Source organism: Mustela nigripes, chromosome 17, assembly GCF_022355385.1.
Source record: "Mustela nigripes isolate SB6536 chromosome 17, MUSNIG.SB6536, whole genome shotgun sequence".
NCBI lineage: Eukaryota > Metazoa > Chordata > Mammalia > Carnivora > Mustelidae > Mustela > Mustela nigripes.
The window spans coordinates 10,043,181-10,063,594 of NC_081573.1; the positions used below are offsets into that span (position 1 = coordinate 10,043,181).

General features: G+C 56.7%; 2 protein-coding genes and 1 long non-coding RNA gene across 6 annotated transcripts; 2 read left to right on the forward strand and 1 right to left on the reverse strand.

The window, feature by feature from the left end:
• The first annotated feature begins 1,386 nt into the window (after positions 1–1,386).
• On the forward strand, positions 1,387–6,210 carry ZNF526 (zinc finger protein 526). Of its 3 annotated transcripts, none has more exons than XM_059381822.1 (3): positions 1,387–1,474; positions 3,320–3,419; positions 3,511–6,210. In XM_059381822.1, the coding sequence occupies exon 3, from the start codon at positions 3,528–3,530 to the stop codon at positions 5,583–5,585; it is 2,058 nt and encodes a 685-aa protein (XP_059237805.1). In that variant the 5' UTR covers positions 1,387–1,474; positions 3,320–3,419; positions 3,511–3,527; the 3' UTR covers positions 5,586–6,210. The 3 variants fall into 3 exon arrangements, with proteins under 3 accessions (XP_059237805.1, XP_059237807.1, XP_059237806.1); XM_059381824.1 differs by having other exon boundaries at positions 1,399–1,429; XM_059381823.1 differs by lacking the exon at positions 1,387–1,474 and adding an exon at positions 1,576–1,733.
• Positions 6,211–8,585: 2,375 nt separating this feature from the next.
• On the reverse strand, positions 8,586–18,039 carry GSK3A (glycogen synthase kinase 3 alpha). 2 transcript variants are annotated; one of them, XM_059381283.1, is made up of 11 exons: positions 17,710–18,036; positions 15,634–15,821; positions 14,165–14,248; positions 13,899–14,009; positions 12,233–12,363; positions 12,031–12,137; positions 10,960–11,057; positions 10,786–10,881; positions 10,230–10,416; positions 9,836–9,928; positions 8,586–9,277 (listed from the first exon to the last, which is right to left on the reverse strand). In XM_059381283.1, exons 1-11 carry the CDS (start codon positions 17,990–17,992, stop codon positions 9,204–9,206), a joined length of 1,452 nt encoding a protein of 483 aa, XP_059237266.1. In that variant the 5' UTR covers positions 17,993–18,036; the 3' UTR covers positions 8,586–9,203. The 2 variants fall into 2 exon arrangements, with proteins under 2 accessions (XP_059237266.1, XP_059237267.1); XM_059381284.1 differs by lacking the exon at positions 10,786–10,881 and having other exon boundaries at positions 17,710–18,039.
• An 89-nt stretch (positions 18,040–18,128) lies between these two features.
• On the forward strand, positions 18,129–19,883 carry LOC132004780 (uncharacterized). Its single transcript, XR_009400639.1, has 2 exons — positions 18,129–19,446; positions 19,681–19,883. It is a non-coding gene; the product is annotated as an uncharacterized LOC132004780 (long non-coding RNA).
• Positions 19,884–20,414: the final 531 nt, after the last annotated feature.

Below are 20,414 nucleotides of genomic sequence, written 5' to 3' on the forward strand. Positions count from 1 at the left end.
TCCTGGCTTCAAATAGCTCCCGGACCCCTTATGATCTGGACTTGGCCGCTCCATCAGACTGCCCCTTACTCCTAATGACGACCAGGAACCTACGTCACAACTGTGACATCTCATGACCCCAACTGGAATCTCCTTTCATCCAACAGAAGCCCCCATCTCCGATGTTATTCCCCTGATAAAGACCAGAAATCTCCTCCATCTCATATTAGGAACCAGTACCTTCCTCCCGATTGCAATAGTCCCCTCCATCCTGACTGTTCACTTCTTGATGGCATCCATCACGGACTGGTCCCCTATTACAGTCAGACACCCTCTTCCTGTCTCAAGCCCAACCCTCCTCTTGCCCCCCCCCCCCCCCCCCCCCGCCCACAACAACCCTTTCCAATCTCTGACTTCCAAGGTTAGGGGCTTCCTAATACCCTGTCTCTAACCTGCACCTACAAGTTGCACTTTGGCGAGGGTAGATCCCTATCAAGAGAAGAGTCCAGGTTGCCTGTCTGAGCAGCTACCCTGAGGTGAGGCCTTGGGCACTATAGCCAGCCCCCACCCCCCACCCCCCACATACACTTAGGTGACTCTAAGTCAAGGCTCACATGTACCTTGAAACAAGTCCCCTCCCCGGAGTGGTTCCCACCCCTGGAATTATCTCCCCTTGAAAGGGAAGGGACCTACGCCCTGCTTGGCACTGGCTCAGCACTGGCTCTGCTTAGGCCGCAGCAGTGACCTTGAAAGAGTCCCTCTCCCTAATGGCAATTGTCACCTATTGAGGCCTAGTCCTGGGCCGGACACACAGTAGGGGACGGTTAAGTGAATATCGTTAAATTAACTGAAGAGTGGGAGGGAAGGGAAAGCGGTTTTACAAACTGGGAAGGACTCCGTCCATGTTAGATGGGTTATAGTGAGCGTCTGCGGTGTATCGGGCCCTGCGCTGAGCGCTTTCACGTGTTTGATTTCATTCAATCCCCTCAACAGCCTTTGAGGTGTATGTGATTCAAGCCCATTTTACAGAGAAGTAAGAGTGAGGCCCTGAGAGAGGTACCCCAAGTGTGTCTGGCATCAAATCTATGCTCTCAGGGATGCTCAGCCTCTTCGGCTACGAAATATCACCTCTGTCAAGGTCTCCCGAGATCCAGTTCATTCCATACGCCCTCGCTTTCCAATGATGCCCACTTCTCACCACTTATGATTTTTGGCAAACTAGCCCAAGAGAACTGCGCAGGCGCTTTTCTGAGCCGCTCCCCCCCCCAACTCCGCCCACAGGGCACAGTTGTGTGCGTGGAGAAACTCGGCGAGCCCCGCCTGAACGTCACCACGCAGGCGCAAGGGCGCGTGCCCTTCGCTGCCGCCTCTAATTGGCTACTACGGGTAAGGGCACCGCCCAATGGGAGGCGTGGATAGTGAGGGGTCCCGCACGCCTGGAGCAGAGAGGGTCTGTGTCAAGAGCGGCGGGGGTTGCAGGAGGCTGGCTAGACGGGTGAGGGCGCCGCGGGGCGGGCGGGGGACGGGAGCGCTGGGCGTCCGGAGAGGGCGGAGGGAGAACGAAGGGGACACCGGGGGAGGGGGAGGGGACGAAGAGCCTCGGGGCCTGCGCTAGGGCGGGAGCGGCGTGGAGTGGAAGGAGAGTGCTCCTTCCTGTGTGCCCTAGAGCATTGAGTTCGCCTTGCGGCGTGCAGGACCCTACCCTGGGGCCCAAGACCCCCACCCCTGCAGGGTACTCTCCCGCAGCGGAGCTGGTAAGTCTGGTCGATGGACAGGGACGTGTAGCGGAAAAGTTGAACTTCCAGGCTTCCGGTGGGTTCTTTCCTGGAAGAACTTACTGATCTCCTGTGCGAAAAGCCCCTATCTCCTCCCCACCAACACTACACTGTCCAGCAATTGAGAAAGGAGGAATGTAGACTAAAAGTCCCAGTTTTAGATTGCTCGGGCCTCCTTCCAGAGGGACATTTACTGGGTGCCTACTTTGTGTAAGCCTTACAGCAGGCTTTGGGCCTCACCCCATGGGAGTTGTGTTTGGAGTGTGGCTGTAAACAAGGAAAAACTGAACTCTAGGGCTCCGGGCTGACTCCTTCCCGGAAGATTCTTTATTGGGTGGCTGTTGTGTGCAGGACCCTGGCAACTCAAATACTGGTGAGGGAGTTGGAGTAGGTAGTTAACAAAAAGTGACTCCGGGGCTTTTAGTGAATCATTTATTCGACGAGCCCTTATTGGGCATCTGCTAAAAAAACAGGGTCATGTGCTGGGCTGTGTCACCGTGGGAGTACACGTCCATTGGGAGCATTGGTCTGTTGCCAGACGTGGAATGGGCACCGGGAGAATTAGACTCTCATGCCTCACTTCCTGGAGCGAGTACCATTCATTCACAGAGTATCTACTGAGTACCTGTTGTGGGCTAATCACTGTTCCTGGTGCTGGAAGTACATCAGTTATGAAGACACTAACTTCCCTACTCTCTGGGACCTTAATATGAGGAACTTTGCCTAACCTCTGGCACTAACAGATGAGTTAAACAAGAGATGGAGACAGTGGAGGTTGGATTCAGAAACTCAGCTGTGAGGGGTGCTGCCACTTGCTGAAGCTCAGAGGCCAGGGTTGTGTTGACCCCACACATGTAGAAAGGGAGATGGGGGCATGGAGAGCGAAGTTCAGAAGTTAAAAATGCCCATCCCAGGTCCATGGGTTTTTTGGTGACATCAGCCCCTACAGTGAATCAGCCCTGCTGTGCCTACATGCTCAGTCTGGAGAGAAGCACAGACTGTATCCCAGGCGGGTGACATTGGCTTTTATAGAGGTGGCACAGATTACCATAGGAACACCAAGGAGGCAGGAGTGGACATCCCTCTGAGGATATAGAGAGATTGTCAGAAAAGGCTTCACAAAGGAAATGCTGGGTAGGGTTTTGCTAGACCAGAAAAAGAGAGAATTTTCTTGGCAGAAGGAATAGCAACAGGGAAGACTTCGGGTTCAGGAACATTTCTAGAGAACTATGAGTCATGATTCTGTCTGACCTTTTTCAGGTGCCAGGGTCTTCCTGGTCATCCTTGGTGACAAAATAGCATCAGAGAGAGGAAGTAAGAGCTGGAACTCAGATTCAAGTCAAGGGCAATCTGGTCCAGAAGCCTGTGCTCTTGAACTCTTTGTTGTATCTCTGTGTGTCCTTACAGTAGGAGGAAAGGGGGTGCCCAATGAGGAAACCAACCAGGCAAAGGTCAAGAGGCATAATGAGACATGTGTTCTTAGAAAGGGTGCAAGTGGCACTCTGGGAAAGGAGAGATAATAACATCAGAGGCCAAACTGAAGGGGACCTTTCACTCTTTTACAGGTGTCTGGCACCATGGGGCCTGTGTGCACTTCTGAGTCTCATGTTCATTGAAAACTAAGGCACCAGCACTGGATCCAGGCTTGCTGAGTGATAAAGGCTGGTGAGTGAGGGGACGAGCCGGGAAGATCCTGAGCCGCGCCCCCATCCTCCTTGGTTCCTGACATCTCACCAGCTCTGCCATCTTTCTCCAGGCACTGTCCTCCCCAGCATGGCGGAGGTGGCAGCCAAGGTGGCTGAGGTTGCTGAGCTACCCACACAGATGTCTCCAGGGGCAGTGGAGATGTCAACACCGATGTTCGGGGAGATGACGGAGATGTCAGGGATGTCAGCAGAGGTGACTGAGATGACACCAGGGGAGGCCCTGGCCTCATCCCTTTTCTTCCAACATCACCAGTTCATGTGCTCTGAGTGTGGCAGCCTCTACAACACGCTAGAGGAAGTCCTCTCACACCAGGAGCAGCACGTGCCCACCATTGCTGAAGATGAGGCCTTGGCCACCCAGGATCCTGGCCTTGATCCGGAGCTCATGGCAGGGACCGAGGATGGGCCTTTCCAGTGTGGAGAATGCAGCCAGCTCATCATGTCCCCCAGCGAACTCCTGGCCCACCAGGAAGCCCACCTCCGGGAGTCTGCAAGCCAGATCCAGTACCAGTGTGGGGACTGCCAGGAGCTCTTCCCCTCACCTGAGCTGTGGGTGGCCCATCGCAAGGCCCAGCACCTTTCTTCTGCGGCTGGTGAGCTGCCAGGGCCGCCCCCGCTGTCCCCACCAACACCACCCCCTCCACCCCCAGCTCCACCCGAAGTTAAGATGGAGCCCTACGAGTGTCCCGAGTGCTCTACCCTCTGTGCCACTCCTGAGGAGTTCTTGGAGCATCAGGGCACCCACTTTGACTCCCTAGAGAAGGAAGAGCGTAATGGGCTAGAGGAAGAGGAAGATGACGAGGAAGATGACGAGGAAGACACTGAGGAGGAAGAGGAGGTGGTGGCAGAGGTCAGTGATGATGCTGTGGGAGGTGACAGGTCCCCAGCTTGCCAGGCCCAGGGCTGTGGGGATTGTCCCCAACGCTGGGCCTCCGCTGAGGTGCGCCGGCGACATCGGCGGGCCTCCCGAGGCCCGGGACCGGGGACTCAGCCCTTCCACTGCGGCCAGTGCCAGCGCAGCTTCAGCTCGGCCAACCGGCTGCTGGCTCATGGGCGGGCCCACGTCGGGGGCACGCACGAGTGTACCACCTGCTCCAAGGTCTTTAAGAAAGCTGCCTCCCTGGAGCAGCACCTGCGACTGCACCGCGGTGAAGCACGCTACCTCTGCGTGGACTGCGGCCGCGGCTTTGGCACAGAGCTCACGCTGGTGGCACACCGGCGGGCCCACACCGCCAACCCCTTGCATCGCTGCCGCTGTGGCAAGACGTTCAGCAACATGACCAAGTTCCTCTACCATCGGCGCACGCATGCAGGCAAGAGCGGGGCGCCCCCATCCGCAGCAGCAGCGGCAGCCACAGCAGCAGCCTCCCCCGCACCCACCGAGCCCGCGCCTCCCCCCCTGCCACCTGCGCCGCCCGCCCAGCTGCCCTGCCCACAATGCTCCAAGTCCTTCGCCTCGGCCTCCCGGCTCTCCCGGCACCGGCGCGCTGTGCACGGGCCACCCGAGCGGCGGCACCGCTGCGGTGTCTGCGGCAAGGGCTTCAAGAAGCTGGTCCATGTGCGCAACCACCTGCGGACACACACGGGCGAGAGGCCCTTCCAGTGCCATTCATGCGGCAAGACCTTTGCCTCCCTGGCCAACCTAAGCCGCCACCAGCTGACCCACACGGGTGTGCGGCCCTACCAGTGCCTGGACTGCGGCAAGCGCTTCACACAGAGCTCCAACCTGCAGCAGCACCGGCGGCTGCACCTGCGGCCTGTGGCCTTTGCCCGCGCACCCCGACTGCCCATCACTGGCCTGTACAACAAGAGCCCCTACTACTGCGGCACCTGCGGCCGCTGGTTCCATGCCCTGGCCGGCCTGCGGCTGCACCAGCGTGTCCACGCCCGCGCCAGGCCTGGCCCCCCTCTGCCGCCACCGCCAGCCCCACCGCCCACCCCGCCCCCACCCCCTGAGCCTCAGCAGACTATCATGTGCACCGAGCTCGGGGAGACCATCGCCATCATCGAGACATCCCAGCCGCTGGCGCTTGAGGACACACTGCAGCTGTGCCAGGCCGCTCTGGGGGCCGGGGAGGCCAGCGGGCTCTTGCAGCTGGACACGGCCTTTGTGGGCCGCAGCTGAGGAGCCACAGGGAAAAAGCTGGGTTGCCACAGCAGTTGTGGGCCTCTCTGGGGAGCACGGAGACACCCCCTCCCTACAAGGGTGCCAGCATCCACCCTGGCCTCTTAGCCACTGACTCCTCATAAGAGCCCTGCCCAGGTGTATCTTGCCACTTTTCTCTGCCTATGGGGAAACTGAAGTTCTGAGGCCTGAAGTGATCCGGCTCAGGGCACCCCACCCGCAACCCATCACGGGGCTTGCCAGGGCTCTGCGCTCTGCTTCCCTCACCCTGGTGCCCAGCTACATCAGGTTACCTTTCCTGAGCCCCGAGTACGTGCCACTTCGGTGTTGGGCACTGTCATATACCTCTTCAGGCCCTCGCTTGTCCCCAAGCCCTCCCCTCCCCTCCCCTGGACCCTGGGCTCCCGGGTCTTGGCTCTGCCTGGTGGAGAAAGGTACTTGGCTTCTTTGGGCTTCCTTAAGCTCACTTTTGACAGTGTGGCAGGAAATCTCTAGTTACCCAGGTACTCTGCTACGGGCCAGGTGATGCTGGAGCCCCAGCAATGACTTGGAGCCAGGCTCTACCCCAGGTGGTGCACAGTGGGGTAGGAGGAACACCCAAGTACAGACGGCCTTGCTCTCTTGAGTGTGTCTCATTGATTCATTCAGCCTGGGAGTCCTCAGGCCTCCCTCGCATGTGCTGGGCAAGGCTAGGGTGGTAGAGGAGTTAGGCCTCTGCCCTGCCCCTGGGGAGCAGGCAGATCTCAGCTCTGGGATCCTCAGGGCTGTGATGGGAATGTGCAGGGAGGATGGGATCCCAGAGCAGGGAAGACTGCCCCCACCTCCCCCACCCTCCCCACCCCCCCACCCCCTCCAAGAGGAAGTAGTCCTTGAGGAAAAATTAGGAATCTGCTAACAAAAGAGGAAGAGAATGTAGCAGAAAGACAGCACTGCAAAGAGGGTGAGTTCTTGGTATACTTGGAGACTGTCCAGTTATTCACAGCTACAGTGACAGCAAACATGACTGCCTAGCCGTGGCAGGCACTGCAGCTAGCCCTGTACGAGGATTATGACCCAGAGGGCCCGTGAGGTGATCTCTGCACTAGCCCCGTTGTACGAGAAAATGGGCAGAGACTGGCCCAAGGTCTCACATGAGGCAGCAGTATCACGGAGATTTGAATCCAGGGGGATTGTTCAGCCCATCTCTGTAACCAGTACCATTGAGGGAGTTTGACCTGAGACAGATAGGGGCAGCGAGGGGTGGGGGGAGGTTCAGAGCAGTACTCAGAGGAGGATTTGCTACACCTGGAGGAAAAGTGAGCCGGTGTCACAGAGCAGGTGGTTTATTGGGGCCTCGGAAGATCAAAGGTCTTAGGAACAGGAAGGGATCCCCAGCCTTTTCAGAGGTTCCCTAAGGTGGCACTCCTTTCTTTAAATGGAAGTAGAGGAGTTAAAGCAGGTCCCGTTGGTGAGTTCCCGCCAGCCTCTGTAGACTGAGGCGTTCAGGCAGTGGGGGGCTGTGGCTGAAGGTTGTCTGGGAGGCAGGCAGGCCCAGACCTGGGAAAGCCAGGAAGGCATGCCCCAGTAGGGTTGTGGGGGGTCAAAAGTGGGGCTTCTGCCTCCCCGGCATGAGGGTGGAGCAAGGGGGAGGTGGAAGTTGGTCTAAAAGGAAAAGGACAGGACCAGAGGAGTGGGAGGAGGGGAAGGGACCCCCTCAGTGACCTTGCGGCTGAACAGACATGAGCAGCAGGGAGGTGGGGGACCAGCCCTGCTCCCCTCTGGCCTGCTTGCTCTGCATATTCATCTTACAAACAAGGTGATACCCAAAGGGTGTTGAGCAGGGATTGTTCTGGGCAGTATACAGATGCCCCTGGGGCTGGCCTAAGCAGACTGGAGTCCAGATGCCACAGCAACAGTCCCTGACCTCTTGGGACATGTTCAAATTTCTCTTTCTGGGCCCCTGGCTGGCTCAGTCAGTAGAGCATGCAACTCTTATCTCAGAATCTTGAGTTCAAGCCACTGCACCCCCACAGGACAGAGTTTACTTAAAGCAACAAACTCCTTGTCCAGTGGAGGACATACCAGTTGCTCCTCCTCAGGCCCCCCCCTCACTTGTGGGGCCTCCTGCCCTCACATCCTCCATTGGCACCACATGAAGGAGCTGCCATTGCCCTCTGCCTGTGACCCCCTGTCTGGCCCATCATGTTTTTGAAGCAAGTGGAAGCAGCCAGGTTCTCTGCATCAACCTTCCCAGGCTTGTCACTTCCAGCATACCCAGATGGGGGCCAGATGTGTGCCCTGTTTGAAAGCTAGCTCAGTGGGTTAAGCTGCTGCCTTCGGCTCAGGTCATGATCTTGGGGTCCTGGGATCGAGTCCCGCGTCGGGCTCTCTGCTCAGCAGGGAGCCTGCTTCCTTCTCTCTCTCTCTGCCTGCCTCTCCATCTACTTGTGATTTCTCTCTGTCAAATAAATACATAAAATCTTAAAAAAAAAAAAGAAAGAAAGCTAGCAGAGCTGTTAGCTCTGGGGGACCGCATCTCTGCCCCGTCAGTGCCCACTAAGAGTCTACATCCAGGCTGTTTTGGCCTGAGTGACCATGCATACGGTGTCCTGTGAAGCAGCAGGTAGTTCGGGCTGTGGGACACAGCCATCTGTCAAGTCTGAACTCTCCCACCTCTACCCTGTGGCCTTGACCCTGGATCCCCCATTCTCTCAGTTATCACCTGGGGAGGACAGTGCCTGCCTCCCTCCCTCCTGAGGCAGAAGAGGACAATGGTGGGGTCCATGAGGCTGGCTTTCCCGCGACCTCTACAGTAGGTGAACCAGACTGGTCATCCCCACACGTGTGAAGGAGAGCTGAGGCCAAGGGAGGCTGGGCACGTGAGCCCAGGCCGGGACTCAGGCCTCTGGCAGCCCAGCCTGGCTTCAGTCTCCGCAGGTCCCTGCCTGAGAGGTCCTGTCTCAGCACAGTTCCTCAGGCACCTCCCTCACCTCTGTGGAAACAAGGTAGCCAGACAGGAAGCAGGTTTTCATGCCAATAATTTATTGAACGGAGGTCTGTACACAGGCAAACCTTACTGTGGAAACTAAGACATCAAGAGCTCCCCAACCCCCACCCCCTCGGCCCTCCAGGGTGGGGAGAGGAGGGAGGAGACCTTAGGGGCAGAGGACAGGAAGGGGAACACAGCTGTAGAAGGAGGATGGGCCAGGTTGGACGGTGTGAATCGACGTTTTCTTTAAGAAAAAAATTATAACAATCTATTTACACCCAGGGGGACCAGGGAAGGGAAGAGGAATAGACGGGCTCGTCTGGTTCTATTTACAAGGGACACAGGAAGGGAGGAGGGATTGGAGGAGTGTAGGCCTGGGAGGAGGGGAGGGGGCCAAGGGGGTAGGAGGTCCTCATGCCTCCAACCCCCTGTCCTTCCTTCTCTGCCCTCCCCACAACCAGTTAAAATCCTCTTAAAAAGCCCACCACAGGGTGAGGCTGGTGAGGGAGGGACTGGAGGTAGGGACAGGGACTCATTTACCTCTGCCCTCTAGTCTAGGGGCCCAGCCAGGTCAGGAGCTTGATGGGCTATGGCCCTCCTTCCCAGCCCCACTGGGGGCTCCCCGATGGAAGGGTAGTTTGGTGGGGCCCTCAGGAAGAGTTGGTGAGGGGAGCTGTGGCGTCGGGTGTCTGCCAGTCCGAGCCGGTCTGAGCCTCACTTAAAGCTGAGGGGGAGGAAAAAGACAGTTACCCTTGGCCTCTCAGATCTCCCACCCAAGAGCAGGACCCTGGTGGGAGAAGCTACATCAGAAACACACAGCTGCCGCTTTAGGTCCAGCTCCACATACTCAAATGCCCAAGGGCCAGGCTGGTCACTGAGTGACTCACCAGAGAGCTGGGCCTCACAGAAAAGAGGGCACTTAGAACTTGGCCCCGACTCACAGCACTGCCCTGAGGAAAGGTAGGCCCACTACTGCCCAGTTGGATTTTCTTTCCCAAAAGACACAAGAAATCTGAGTTTGTACATGCAATGGCCTCAATTTTTAAATGTGGACAACAAATTTAACTTTTTGTTTGTGCAAACCAAACATACATTTTTGGTTTTCCAGTTAGCACTTCAACACAAATACGGGCAATCTGGCCCCAAAAAGGTGGCTGTATGCACATGCGCACTCAAACATCAACAATTCCCATACCCATGCAGGGAACTCAGGGGCTGTGGCAACACACCAGCCTCCCAGGCTGAGGAAGGCCTTCATCTGCAAAGAGGGCCTCCGACTTACCTTGTGAGGATGGAGTGAGGGTGGCAGTGCCCGCTGGGGACCTCAAGTGAGGAGGGATGAGAATGGCATTGAGAGATGGTTGGATGGAGAGTTCTAGAAACAGGAATGGACATGCCCAATCAGGACGCAGGGTGCTGGGAGACCAGGCCGAGGCTGAAAAGGGCCACCCCAGGTAGGGACCCAGCTCTTGGCAAGGACAACGGACGTGTAACCACTGAACACTCAGTGACAGACTGGAAGGGGCCCAGCACGGGTGAAGCCACTTCAGGTCTGTATTGGGGGCATCTCCCGAGCACCCCCAACCCCAGCATCCCACTCCTATCTTAAACACCAAGCCCCCTTCCACAACCTTTGCCTGCCTTCTGGTTCCCCGCATCCCAAGCTGTGCCCTCACCTCCAGGACTAAAGTTGAAGAGGGGGGGAAGCGGGCGGTTGTTGGGGAGCTGGGTTCCATGACATCGCAGTTCATCAAAGAAGCTGTGGGCGCAGGCTTCCAGAGGGGAGAGCCTTGAGGACGGTGTGTACTCCAGCAGGCTAGAGCAGAGTGCAATGGCCTCCGGCGGCGTTCGAGATTTGAACACCTTAAGGGGAGGGGACGGTGGTCAGGAGGGTGAGCCGCCCAGGCCCTGTGGACTCCTGCACCCCCACTTTCCAAACAAGGCAGAGCTACTGAGGGGAAGCCACATTCCTTCGGGTGAGCAGCTCACATGGGTCCCATCATTGGACAGGCCCTGCAGAGAGCCTGTTTCACCAGCAGAGAAATGGCACTCTCAAACTCACCGTGGACCCTCAACTTCCGGAGGATGGAAGATGCCGTGAACTTTGAAATCTGATGAGTTACGGACCCACTCCCAAGCCCTACAGCCAAGACTCTACAGCCAGGTCCCCAGACCAGCTGGCCTCCAAAGGGGACCTTGGCCATGCTGCCTGAGCCCCCAGCCCTGCCCCACCTTTGTCCAAGGATGAGCTTTAATCTGGGGAAATTTGAACTCCGTGTAGTTGGGGTTCATCTCTCGTATCTGTTCCCGGGTTGGTGTTCCCAGCACCTGGAGAGGGAGGGAGGGCTCTGAGCCAAAGCCCCTATCCCTCAGCCCCAATCCCTGCCCACCCCACTGCACCCTCACCTTGATGATCTCCACCAGCTGGTCTACCCCACTGTCCCCAGGGAAGATGGGCTGGCCCAGGAGGAGCTCGGCCAGAACGCAGCCAGCTGACCACACATCTGGAGGGGAATGCAGGGAGGGTCAGGGCTGCCCACCCAGCCCCTCACAAAGGCTTATCTCCCCCACAGTCATCCTGAGTGCCAGGAGGGAGCCCCATTTTCTTGGCCCCGAGAGGAAGCACCCTGCTCAAGGTCCTACACAGTTTAGGGACACGGGAGCCTGCTGCTGAACCTCCAGGTCCACCTGGCCACGCCACACTGTGCAGCCTGTGCTTGCCACCTTCATTGCCTCTCTCCCCGCAGGAACCCCAGGAAGTCCCTGCTGTGCCTCTAGCCTCCAGGTAGCCCAACGTACCTCTAACAGGCTTCTGTGTTCTTGGGGCCTCGAGAAGCTCAAGGCTCAAGTCCTAGGCCTAGACTCCATCCTGCCCGCGAGAACAGCTATAGGCAGGCAGTCTTGCCCCCTCCCTGGTATGTACCTTGGCCCCCAAGGCACAAGTTCACCCCTAAGGACCACACAGTTTCTTCACATTGCTGAGGGATGTTCTCCCCCAACCCTTTCACTCGCTCTCCTCAAGCCTGGAAAGGTAGCACTGTCATCCCCACTAATGGGGAAGGTCCTGGAGGCCCCCGGTGGGCAAGTCACACCCTCCAGCTGAAACGCCTGGCCTCCAAGGTCACAGGTAGCTCCTCCCCCCACCAGACCCTCCCCGCTAGGCCAAGAAGGGAAGGCTGACTGAGAGGCTCTGGAGCCGGAGTGGACTCTGGAGTCAGGTCAACTTTCAAAGCCCAGCCCTGCCCAGCTGTGCCCAACCCCAGCAGTGCGAATGCAGGCAGGTGGCCTCCCCGCTCTCAGCCTCAGACTGCTCATCTGTGCCACGAGCAGACACCAACACCGCCCTCCAAAGTTTGTGAGGACTGGATAAAAGAACACAGGTTAAGCTTGTATCACAGAGGGCGGCAGACAGCCCACAGAAAGAAGGAAAGCTGCCAGGCTGGCCACTCCCTGCCCCCCCAACCCCGCAAAGCTGACCAATGGACGAGGTGTAATCGGTGGCTCCGAAGATCAGCTCCGGGGCCCGGTAGTAGCGAGAGCAGATGTAGGAGACGTTGGGCTCCCCCCGCACCAACTGCTTTGCACTGTGGAAACAGAGGGCCAGGAGTAAACAGAAGGTGAGGGTTGGCGTCCCCCCATCGCCCCTTCAGCCACTCAGAGCACCCCAGGTCAGGCCCACCTGCCAAAATCGCAGAGCTTGAGGACAGCAGTGTCGGGGTCCACCAGCAGGTTCTGGGGCTTGATGTCACGGTGACACACCCCCTGGGAGTGGATGTAGGCCAAGCTCCGGAAGAGCTGGTACATGTACACCTGGCAGGGGGCAGGGGACAGGGCAGCTGCAGCCGAGCCACACACACACACACACATACCCCGTCCCATGCGTGCTACCCCTGGGTCTTCAAGCGTTAGTATGAATCACTCAGTGGACTTTTTTAAACAGGGACCCCTGAGTCCCGCTCCCAGAGTGTCTGATTCTGAAAGTTCAGGGTGTGGCATTTAAGACAGGCCCTCCCAGGTTGCTGCTGCTCCCCACTTTGAGAATACTGCCTCAGCCACACACCTCAGAAACCTGATAGAGACTCGGATGGCGGGAAGGCCTTGTGGGAGCCAGTCTCTCAGCTCCACAACCACTGGCTATAGGAAGGGCTCAGCGTCCTCTGCCTGCCAGTCAAACCACCCACAGGCTAGCCTCTCTCCAGCTGGATTTTCCTGCCACTCTGCCTCCCACTGATTAGAACATAAGTGCCAAGAGAGCAGGGATCTTGGGGTGTTCGTCACCGCCGCGTCTCCCAGGGCCTAGACCAGTGCCTGGCATGGAGTAACTGCGCAGGCCAGCTTCCTGGGCCCCCCTCCTCCTGTTCCCACTGCCCTTGGCTACAGATGCCGGCTCTTCACCCTACCCCTCATGGGCTCCCAGAAGCCTTCCTTGATCCTTCTTACCCCCAAAGCAGGCAGGCCTGGGGGCCTGTTTCCAGAATTCCCTGTGCTCCTTCTAGTACGGCAGTAGCTAGTCATCTATAGTTCTTTGTGACAACAGCTGTCCACTCGGGCTAAACTGAGAGCTCTTCCGGAGCAAAGCCTGGGTCTCCGTCAACTGGCCTTCTGAAATTGCTCAGTGCTGGATCCAGCACACAGGCAGCCACAGCACAGACTCACCAAACCAGAGGGGTCCCCTCCCAGGAGGCACGGTCTCCCAACACCACAACCAGTAGGGCTCTGTGGCCCATATGGGGTCAAGGTTCTTAAGGCCGGCAGGAGGAACAACCTTCATCAAACTTGAACCCACCGCTTCCTCCCGGTGCAGAAGGCTGCTGCAGCCTCTGCTCTCCACATCAGCCCTCAGCTCACTGATTCACTCATCCATTCATTCAAACACCTGCTGAGGGATTGTAACATGCAGGACCCAGCACCAGGCCCTGGGGAATGAGCCTGCACAGCGATGAAGACACAGGCTTTCCTCCAGCCCTGCCTCCTTCTCACACCCCCTCTGCCAAGGGTCCAAAGGCCAGGACTTGACCTCTCTCTCTTTGCATTATCAGGCTCTGCGCTAACTCCACCAACACCCCTAGTGCCCCTGGGCTCCCAGCGGGGACCCAACCAGGTACCCTGCAGTCACACCAGACCCCAATCAGCCTGCCTCCCTGATGTGGTCAGGCCCTGGGGGGGCCTGCCCCGCCTTGGGCAAGCTCTATGACAGTTATGGAGACAAGGATAGGGAACTCAAGGGCTCCAGAAAGCAACATCAATTTGGAGGAAAAGGGAAGCCACAGAAGACAGGAGGATCCAGGGCCCCTGGCTCTGTAAGCCCCGGTCCCAAAAGCCAGCTGGCCTGCCTGCCTACCCACCTTGACATAGATGATAGGGATGGTCAACTTGGCCTTGGTGAAATGGCGGGCCACCCGGTATACTGTCTCGGGCACGTATTCCAGCACCAGATTTAGATAAAGCTCATCTTTCTGCAGAGAGCAAAGGAGAGGTGTGAGGCACTGCAAGGAACAGGCGGGGAAGGGGAGGGAAGGCTCAGGGGGGATAACGGGGGAAGGACTGACAGTCGCAGGAAAGGCAGACAGGAACAGGGGTGGAGGATGCCCCCGCACAGCCAAGGTCTCACCTTCTCCCCACTGGAGTAGAAGAAGTATCTCAGCCTCACGATATTGCAGTGGTCCAGCTTACGCATAATTTGCAGCTCTCGGTTCTTGGGGGCAAAGGGAAAGTGTCTCAGACAACAGCCAACTCTCCCTGCCTCCCCACTTCTGGCACCCCTCACCACAGCCCTGTTCCTCCACCCCTGCCAACAGAGCCACGCACCGACTCCTTGCATCCCAGCTCCAGGGCCCCTCTGGGGCACCCCCTAATTCCTCACCCCAACCCATTCTCCCCACACGCAGGCTGGAGGCCTATGGGCTAAACCCAACCTACACGTGAGTTTTTTTCAGCCCACCATCCAAAAATCTCCAATTTATTGCTGACCTTTGAAAATCAAATGGCTTCACCTATAAATTCAGTTTTCCAGCTTATCTTGAATAAATAATCAAATGTTGTGGCCACACAAGACCCAAGTGACAAAAGATGAGTACTCCCCACCCAATTCACCCCAGTCTCCAGTCCTCTCTACTGCTTTCCCTAGAGACATCCAGGTCCTTAAACCCTGACTTGGATCCTGAGTCCCAGGCTCCAGACTTTCATCTTCCAAAAGGGGGTCTGGTCTCAGCCTCTTCTCCGAGATAGAGTCTTGGTCTCTTCGCTGTTCTCCATTCCCCTGAGCTCTGCCCCTGGAACTCCTGCCCTCAGATCCCTCTCACTTCCAGGCCTCAACACTAATCAAATTCTGAGCCACATTCTAGAGATCCTCCTGCCCAAGGGTTCTCACTGCTAACACCAGGCCCTGACCTGGTTCCCTCCAGGTTAGGCTCAGGTCCTTTATGTCCAGAATGACCTCAGCTCCAAAACACCAGTCCTTGCAATGCCAAGTGGCCCTCAACTTCTACCTCTTCCATCTGCTCCCTGTTCCCTGGACCTCCACTAGGTTACAGGGCACAGCTGTATGAGGAGGAAAGGGCACCCCTTCCTCAGGGGGACAGAGCCCCACACCCAGCCACATGGTCTGGCTGGCTGGATTTCACCCCACACTTGCCAGACACCTGGGTCAGAGCATGACCTTCACAAACACACTCATCACCTCTACCAGCTTCCTTCCCCTCTGTGCAGAAGGGTAACTTAATGAGTAAGGTTGGAGGCTTTAGAATCAGACAAGCCAGAGTTTCGTCTTGCCGCAAGTCAATTCTCTTATCCGATTCTCAGCCTTAATAACACACCAATACCTACCCTCCAAGAATCTTCACGTGAATTAAACAAGAACTTGCCTACAAAGCAATTCACACCAACCCAGAGCCCAATAAACATCAGTTCTGGGCTCTCTCTAAACCCACACTCCCATCTTCCACACAATTCATGCCCTTCTGCTTCCCTTCTCTGGCCCATGTTCAGATCCCGTGGAAACCCAAGTTTAGCACTCTCACTAGGGCCCTCTCGCCCATCATGCCTGGTCACACTTCCTTGTCCCCATTTGCCCCAAGCTACCTTGAACCTCTTGTCCTGGAGAACCTTCTTGATGGCCACCAGTTCTCTGGTCTCAGCCAGCCGTGCCTGGTACACGACCCCAAACGAGCCATTGCCAATCACTTTGATGTCTGTGTAAGCCACCTCCTGGGAGCGCTCCGGGCCTTGGCCTAGAGTGGCTACCACTGTGGTCACCTTCCCGCTGTCACCTGGGGAACAAAGGGGATACACGATCCACTGACCTTCCCTTTCTTGCCACCACCCAATCACAGGGCTGTGGGAGGGAGGGGACATCACTATAGGATGCTTACTGGGGGCCTCCTTGTCCCTTCCTTGTCTTTGGGCAAAGGTGGGTGTTGGATGCCTCTAGGCGCCCTTTCTCCTCTTCCCTTCAGGGAACCCTAAATCCTGCCTCTTCTCATGTGGGAGGCCATGGACAACTAAACCTCTTGCTCTTCAAGTGTTGATAAATGGTAATTTCTACCACTAGTAAGCAGTAAATCACTGGTTCATTTTGGTTTGAGGGCACCCTCAAATGTCTACAGGTTGACTCTGTCCGCTCTGAGCTTACTGCCTGCTGGGGCCCCTCCTGACTGGGGAAAGCCTGACCCAACCTCTTCCACTTACCAGAGCAGTAACCCTGAGGTACTTTTGCTTTAGGAAAGCACTAGCCTTCTGACAGCTTGGGGATAGTGACGTCTAAGTACTCCTTGGTAGAACCAGTAACTGCCACTGGGTTTTGGTGGCAGAAAGGACCCCTTCAGGTAGGAGTGCCAGTGCCAGGACTCTCACTTTTTGAGGAGTTAGCCCTTCCCCAAATATTTCAGCTAGAAAAGGTGCTAACCTGACCTCTTCATCTGGTTTTCATCTGTGTCCAGAGCCCTAGAACCCTTCATGTATTTGGGTGGTCCCCAACGGACAAGTACTAAGTGATGGGAATGGTGAACCTGACCTCTGTTAAGAAGGGGCTATCCAGGTCTCAAGTCCTCCGAAGGAACGTTGCAATTCCCAGTTCCATTCTCTAGACAGCAGCAAACTTTTATGGCATTCTTAGGGAAGAGTGATCCCTTTTCTTTGGGGACACTTTCATCAGTTCGTTTGAAATCAAATTCGATTTGAGGGGCCAATGACACCTTCTTTTGGAAGGAGATTTCCTACATAGCTATTCATCCAGAACCAATGACACCATACCTCAGAATAACGAAAGGGGTTTAACCTCAGATCCACAGTCTATGGGGAACTACGATCCTCCCTGACTCTGTTCCATTTTTGTGGAAAAAGACCCACCATGACAAGTTTTTTCGGTTTTTTTGGTTGGTTTGTTTGTTTTTAATAAATTCTACCCCTAACATGGGCCTTGAACTCATGATCCCAAGATCAAGAGTTGTATACTCTACCGACTGGACTGGCCAGGCACCCCAAGCCAAGCATTTGGAAAAGTGACTATGGACTTGATCTGCAAGATGCCCTGATTCCCAGTTTGTCCTTTTTTGTAAGAAACAGCAACCATTAATTTCTACCATTGGGGAATACAGTTCTACCTGTTACAGATGGGTGATGGTAACAGGTCTTGTGCTTTAAAATCAAAGACTACCTGGGTACCAGGTTTGGGAAGCCTTGACCCTATCTTTCGGAGGAAGCCCAAATCCGTTTCTGTGTGATATTCACTCCAAATCCCCATCTCCTAAGGGGGAGCAAATTCGGATCCCCCTCTTTTGGGGTGATGGTGATCTTATTCTTTTTGGGAACAATAACTCTCTAGCCCCATTTGCAAGCGACGACGACTCCTGATGCGGTTGTCTAATGGATGGCAACATCAGATTCCTGTTTTTGAGGTTCAAGGATCCAAGACCTCGGTAATGGAAGAACAGGAACCTGTGACCCCTGTTTTTTTGAGGATTACTAATTCTAATCCTAAACTCCCAATTGATGGAAACCCCTCAAATCCCTTTCTCTGGGCGGGGGAGAGCTCAGATCCCATCTTCGGTAAGCACAGTGAACTGGAGCTTCTTTCTGGGCATATGGAAGAACCAGATCGACGTCTGAAGGGCTTCAGGAACCCTGATCTCCACCCCCACGGACACCGCGAATACTCACGGCCCAGCTTCACTCCGGGCGGCGGGAAGCTAGTGCCCGCACCGGGGCCGCCGCTGCCTCCTCCGCCGCTGCCGCTGGGGCCACCCCCGGAGCTCGAGGCCCCTACGCCCCCACCCATAGCTCCGACTGACGCCTTCCCACCGCCGCTGCCGCCCGGGCCGGAGGCCGAGCCCCCGGGGCCGCCACCGCCGCCGCCGCCTCCGCCGCCTGGCTCCGCGAACGAGCTGGTCCGCGCCCGGCCCGAGCCCCCAGGGCCGCCCCCTGAAGGCGCGCCGCCGCTCATGGCGCCGAGCGCAGGCCCAGGCCGCGGGGCTCGGGCTGCCCGGGCTGCCCCCGCCGCCGCCGCCGCCGCTGCCGCTGCCGCCGCCTCCCCCGGGCTCTGGCCTCTTCCAGGCCGCGCCGCTCGGGCTCCGGCTCCGGCCCAGCGCCCGCCGCGGGGCACGCCGGGAGATGCAGTCCGCCTGCCCTACGCGCCGCGGGCGCCGCCCTCGGTCTGCACAGAGAACCGCGTGGCACGCCGGGAAATGGAGTCTGCAGAGGCCGCGGAGTCGACCGCGGGGTATGACGGATCGCGTTGCACGTCAGGAAATAGAGTCCCCGGAAAGTGTCGACGGCGGACTCTGAAGCACTTTGGGAAGTGGAGTCCGAGGCACACACTCACTCCACTCCAGCAGCTGCGAGCCCTAGGTGTGTTTCAGAAAGGTAGTCGCTGCCACTCTTTCGGTGAGCTTTGTAGACCTGATGCATGCCGGGAAACAGAGTCCAGACGCTCATTTAGTCTGTTGGTTGTGTATGCCGATCGGGGCTAGGGGCACTGCGGGAAATTGAGTCGGCGCCCGTGCATTCGCAGCTATCGGGCCGTGAGGCAAGTCGGGAAACGGAGTCGTCGCCACGCCCTCACCGCATTGCAGGTGTAACGCGCTTCCAAAGCATGCCGGGAAATGGAGTCCCATGTGCTCCCCAAGCCCCAAGAGGACATTGCAATTACGGATTTAGGCTAAGAAATAGAATAGGAAGGTACGGCGTTCCTCCGCCCTCCTATGCTAGGCCGCAGTCCCTGCTGGGAAATGTAGTCAACGCCAAGGCTTCAGAGTAGTTGCTGCAGCGAGCCTTTGTGTCTTCTGGGAAATGGAGTTCAAGGCAGCCTCTCCATTTGACGGGGAGGAAATCTACCAGGAGCCTGAGCATGTTGGGTAATAGTCCCCCCGCATGCTGACCCTTTCTTTCTGAGACGCGGCTGCAGAGGCTTGCTGGGAAGTGAAGTTCAATCGGTGCTTTTGGGAAAGCGTGAGCCAGCGGTGAAAGACATCAGTCCCGTGGGGGAGACTGCAGAGTGTTCAACGCCTCCTTCCCCTCCCCAGGCCCCAAGAAAAAGCTAAAATTGATCAGGAGCCGCAAGAAAATGGTGTCCAAACATTCCAAGTTCCAAGTTTCCAAAATTAGGAAGGAAATGTCTCCCACAAACAATTTGGGGAACAAAGTTCCCGGTGGTCTCACAGAACAATATGCTTCAAATACATTCCAGCTTTTTCTGCCAACGTGGGCTGCACCAAGAAGCTGAGACGGGTATTAAAAGGGTGAGGACAGAATTTGTTTTGAATCCCCTTTCAGCCTTTTGCGTCCTCCGCTTCCTAAGTTTACAGGATCCAGGAGGCCCCAAACAAGGAAGCCCGCTGTTGAGAGTAGCCTCGGGTTTTGTGCGCGGACTAGGTCGCCCTATTTATCGATTAATACCGGGTAAGACACTATCCCCAAAGGACGCTGGGAAACGGAGTTCGTGTGTGTGTGTGTGTCTGTCTGTCTGTCTGTCTGTCTCTCTCCCTCTCTCTCTCTCTCTCCCGGAAATCCTTAGAACTAGAATGAAATCATCTTCAGCCCACCCCCGCCTTGTAGAATAATGGGAAATGGAGTCTCTAGACTTAATTTTAATCTGAATCTCTGTTCATACTAACTGTCCTGCCCTTTCTGAAGCCTGAAGAAAGTCTCGTCCACTGGGACTGACTGCAATTCCCAGCGGACCCACAAGACACCCTCCCCCTCCCCCGCCCCCGCTGGGTCCTGCAGACAGTCTCGCCTGGAAGGCCAAAGCTTTCTCGGACTACGTTAACCAAAAGGCAAAGCGCGGACATACTTCCGCTCCCTTTTCAATAAATGCGGGTGCATTCGGAACAGTCGAGAGCGGGTGTTTCTGGGAGTTGTAGTTTTTCAGCCAAATGGTGGTTGCTGCCCTCTGACGGCAGCTCAGAGATGAAAAGCAAAAATCTGAGTCAATCCTCAAGCCTGGGAAATCATACCCGGGACCAACAAGGCCCAAAAGGGCAGCAGAGCGGGGGGCGGGATGGGGCGGTTACTTAACGGACAAAACTCACCGGATGCGCGCAGTGTACAGCTCGTGGGCAACCGCCACGAGGGGACTGGGGTCGGTGGGAGTCTGAGGGCAACCGCCTGAGAGAATCTTACCAGGATGTTTGCAGGCGTGAGAACATTTGTTGAGGGGTGCTAGGGCAGATTGTAAGTGTCTATGAGGGGTCTGTGGGGGTCTGGAGGTGTTCAGGGGAGTCCGTGGAGAGGTCAAGGGATCTTCCTGGGGACCAGTGGAGAAGTCACAGGGGATTTGGAGCGTTTTTAAAAGGTCTGTGGGATCTCTGAGGGACCCAAAGGGGTAAGCGATGTTTAAGAACCATCAGGAAGGAGCTTCAGGGGAC

What these genes read in the sequence shown, in the direction of transcription:
- ZNF526 (XM_059381822.1), top strand. Translation starts at nt 3,528, where the DNA reads ATGGCGGAGGTGGCAGCCAAGGTGGCTGAGGTTGCTGAGCTACCCACA.
- GSK3A (XM_059381283.1), bottom strand. Translation starts at nt 17,992, where the DNA reads ATGAGCGGCGGCGCGCCTTCAGGGGGCGGCCCTGGGGGCTCGGGCCGG. An exon ending in TCTACTCCAGTGGGGAGAAG is followed by an intron (nt 14,010 to 14,164) that starts GTGAGACCTTGG and finishes TGCTCTCTGCAG; the next exon opens with AAAGATGAGCTTTATCTAAA. An exon ending in AAGCTCTGCGATTTTGGCAG is followed by an intron (nt 12,138 to 12,232) that starts GTGGGCCTGACC and finishes CTGTTTCCACAG; the next exon opens with TGCAAAGCAGTTGGTGCGGG.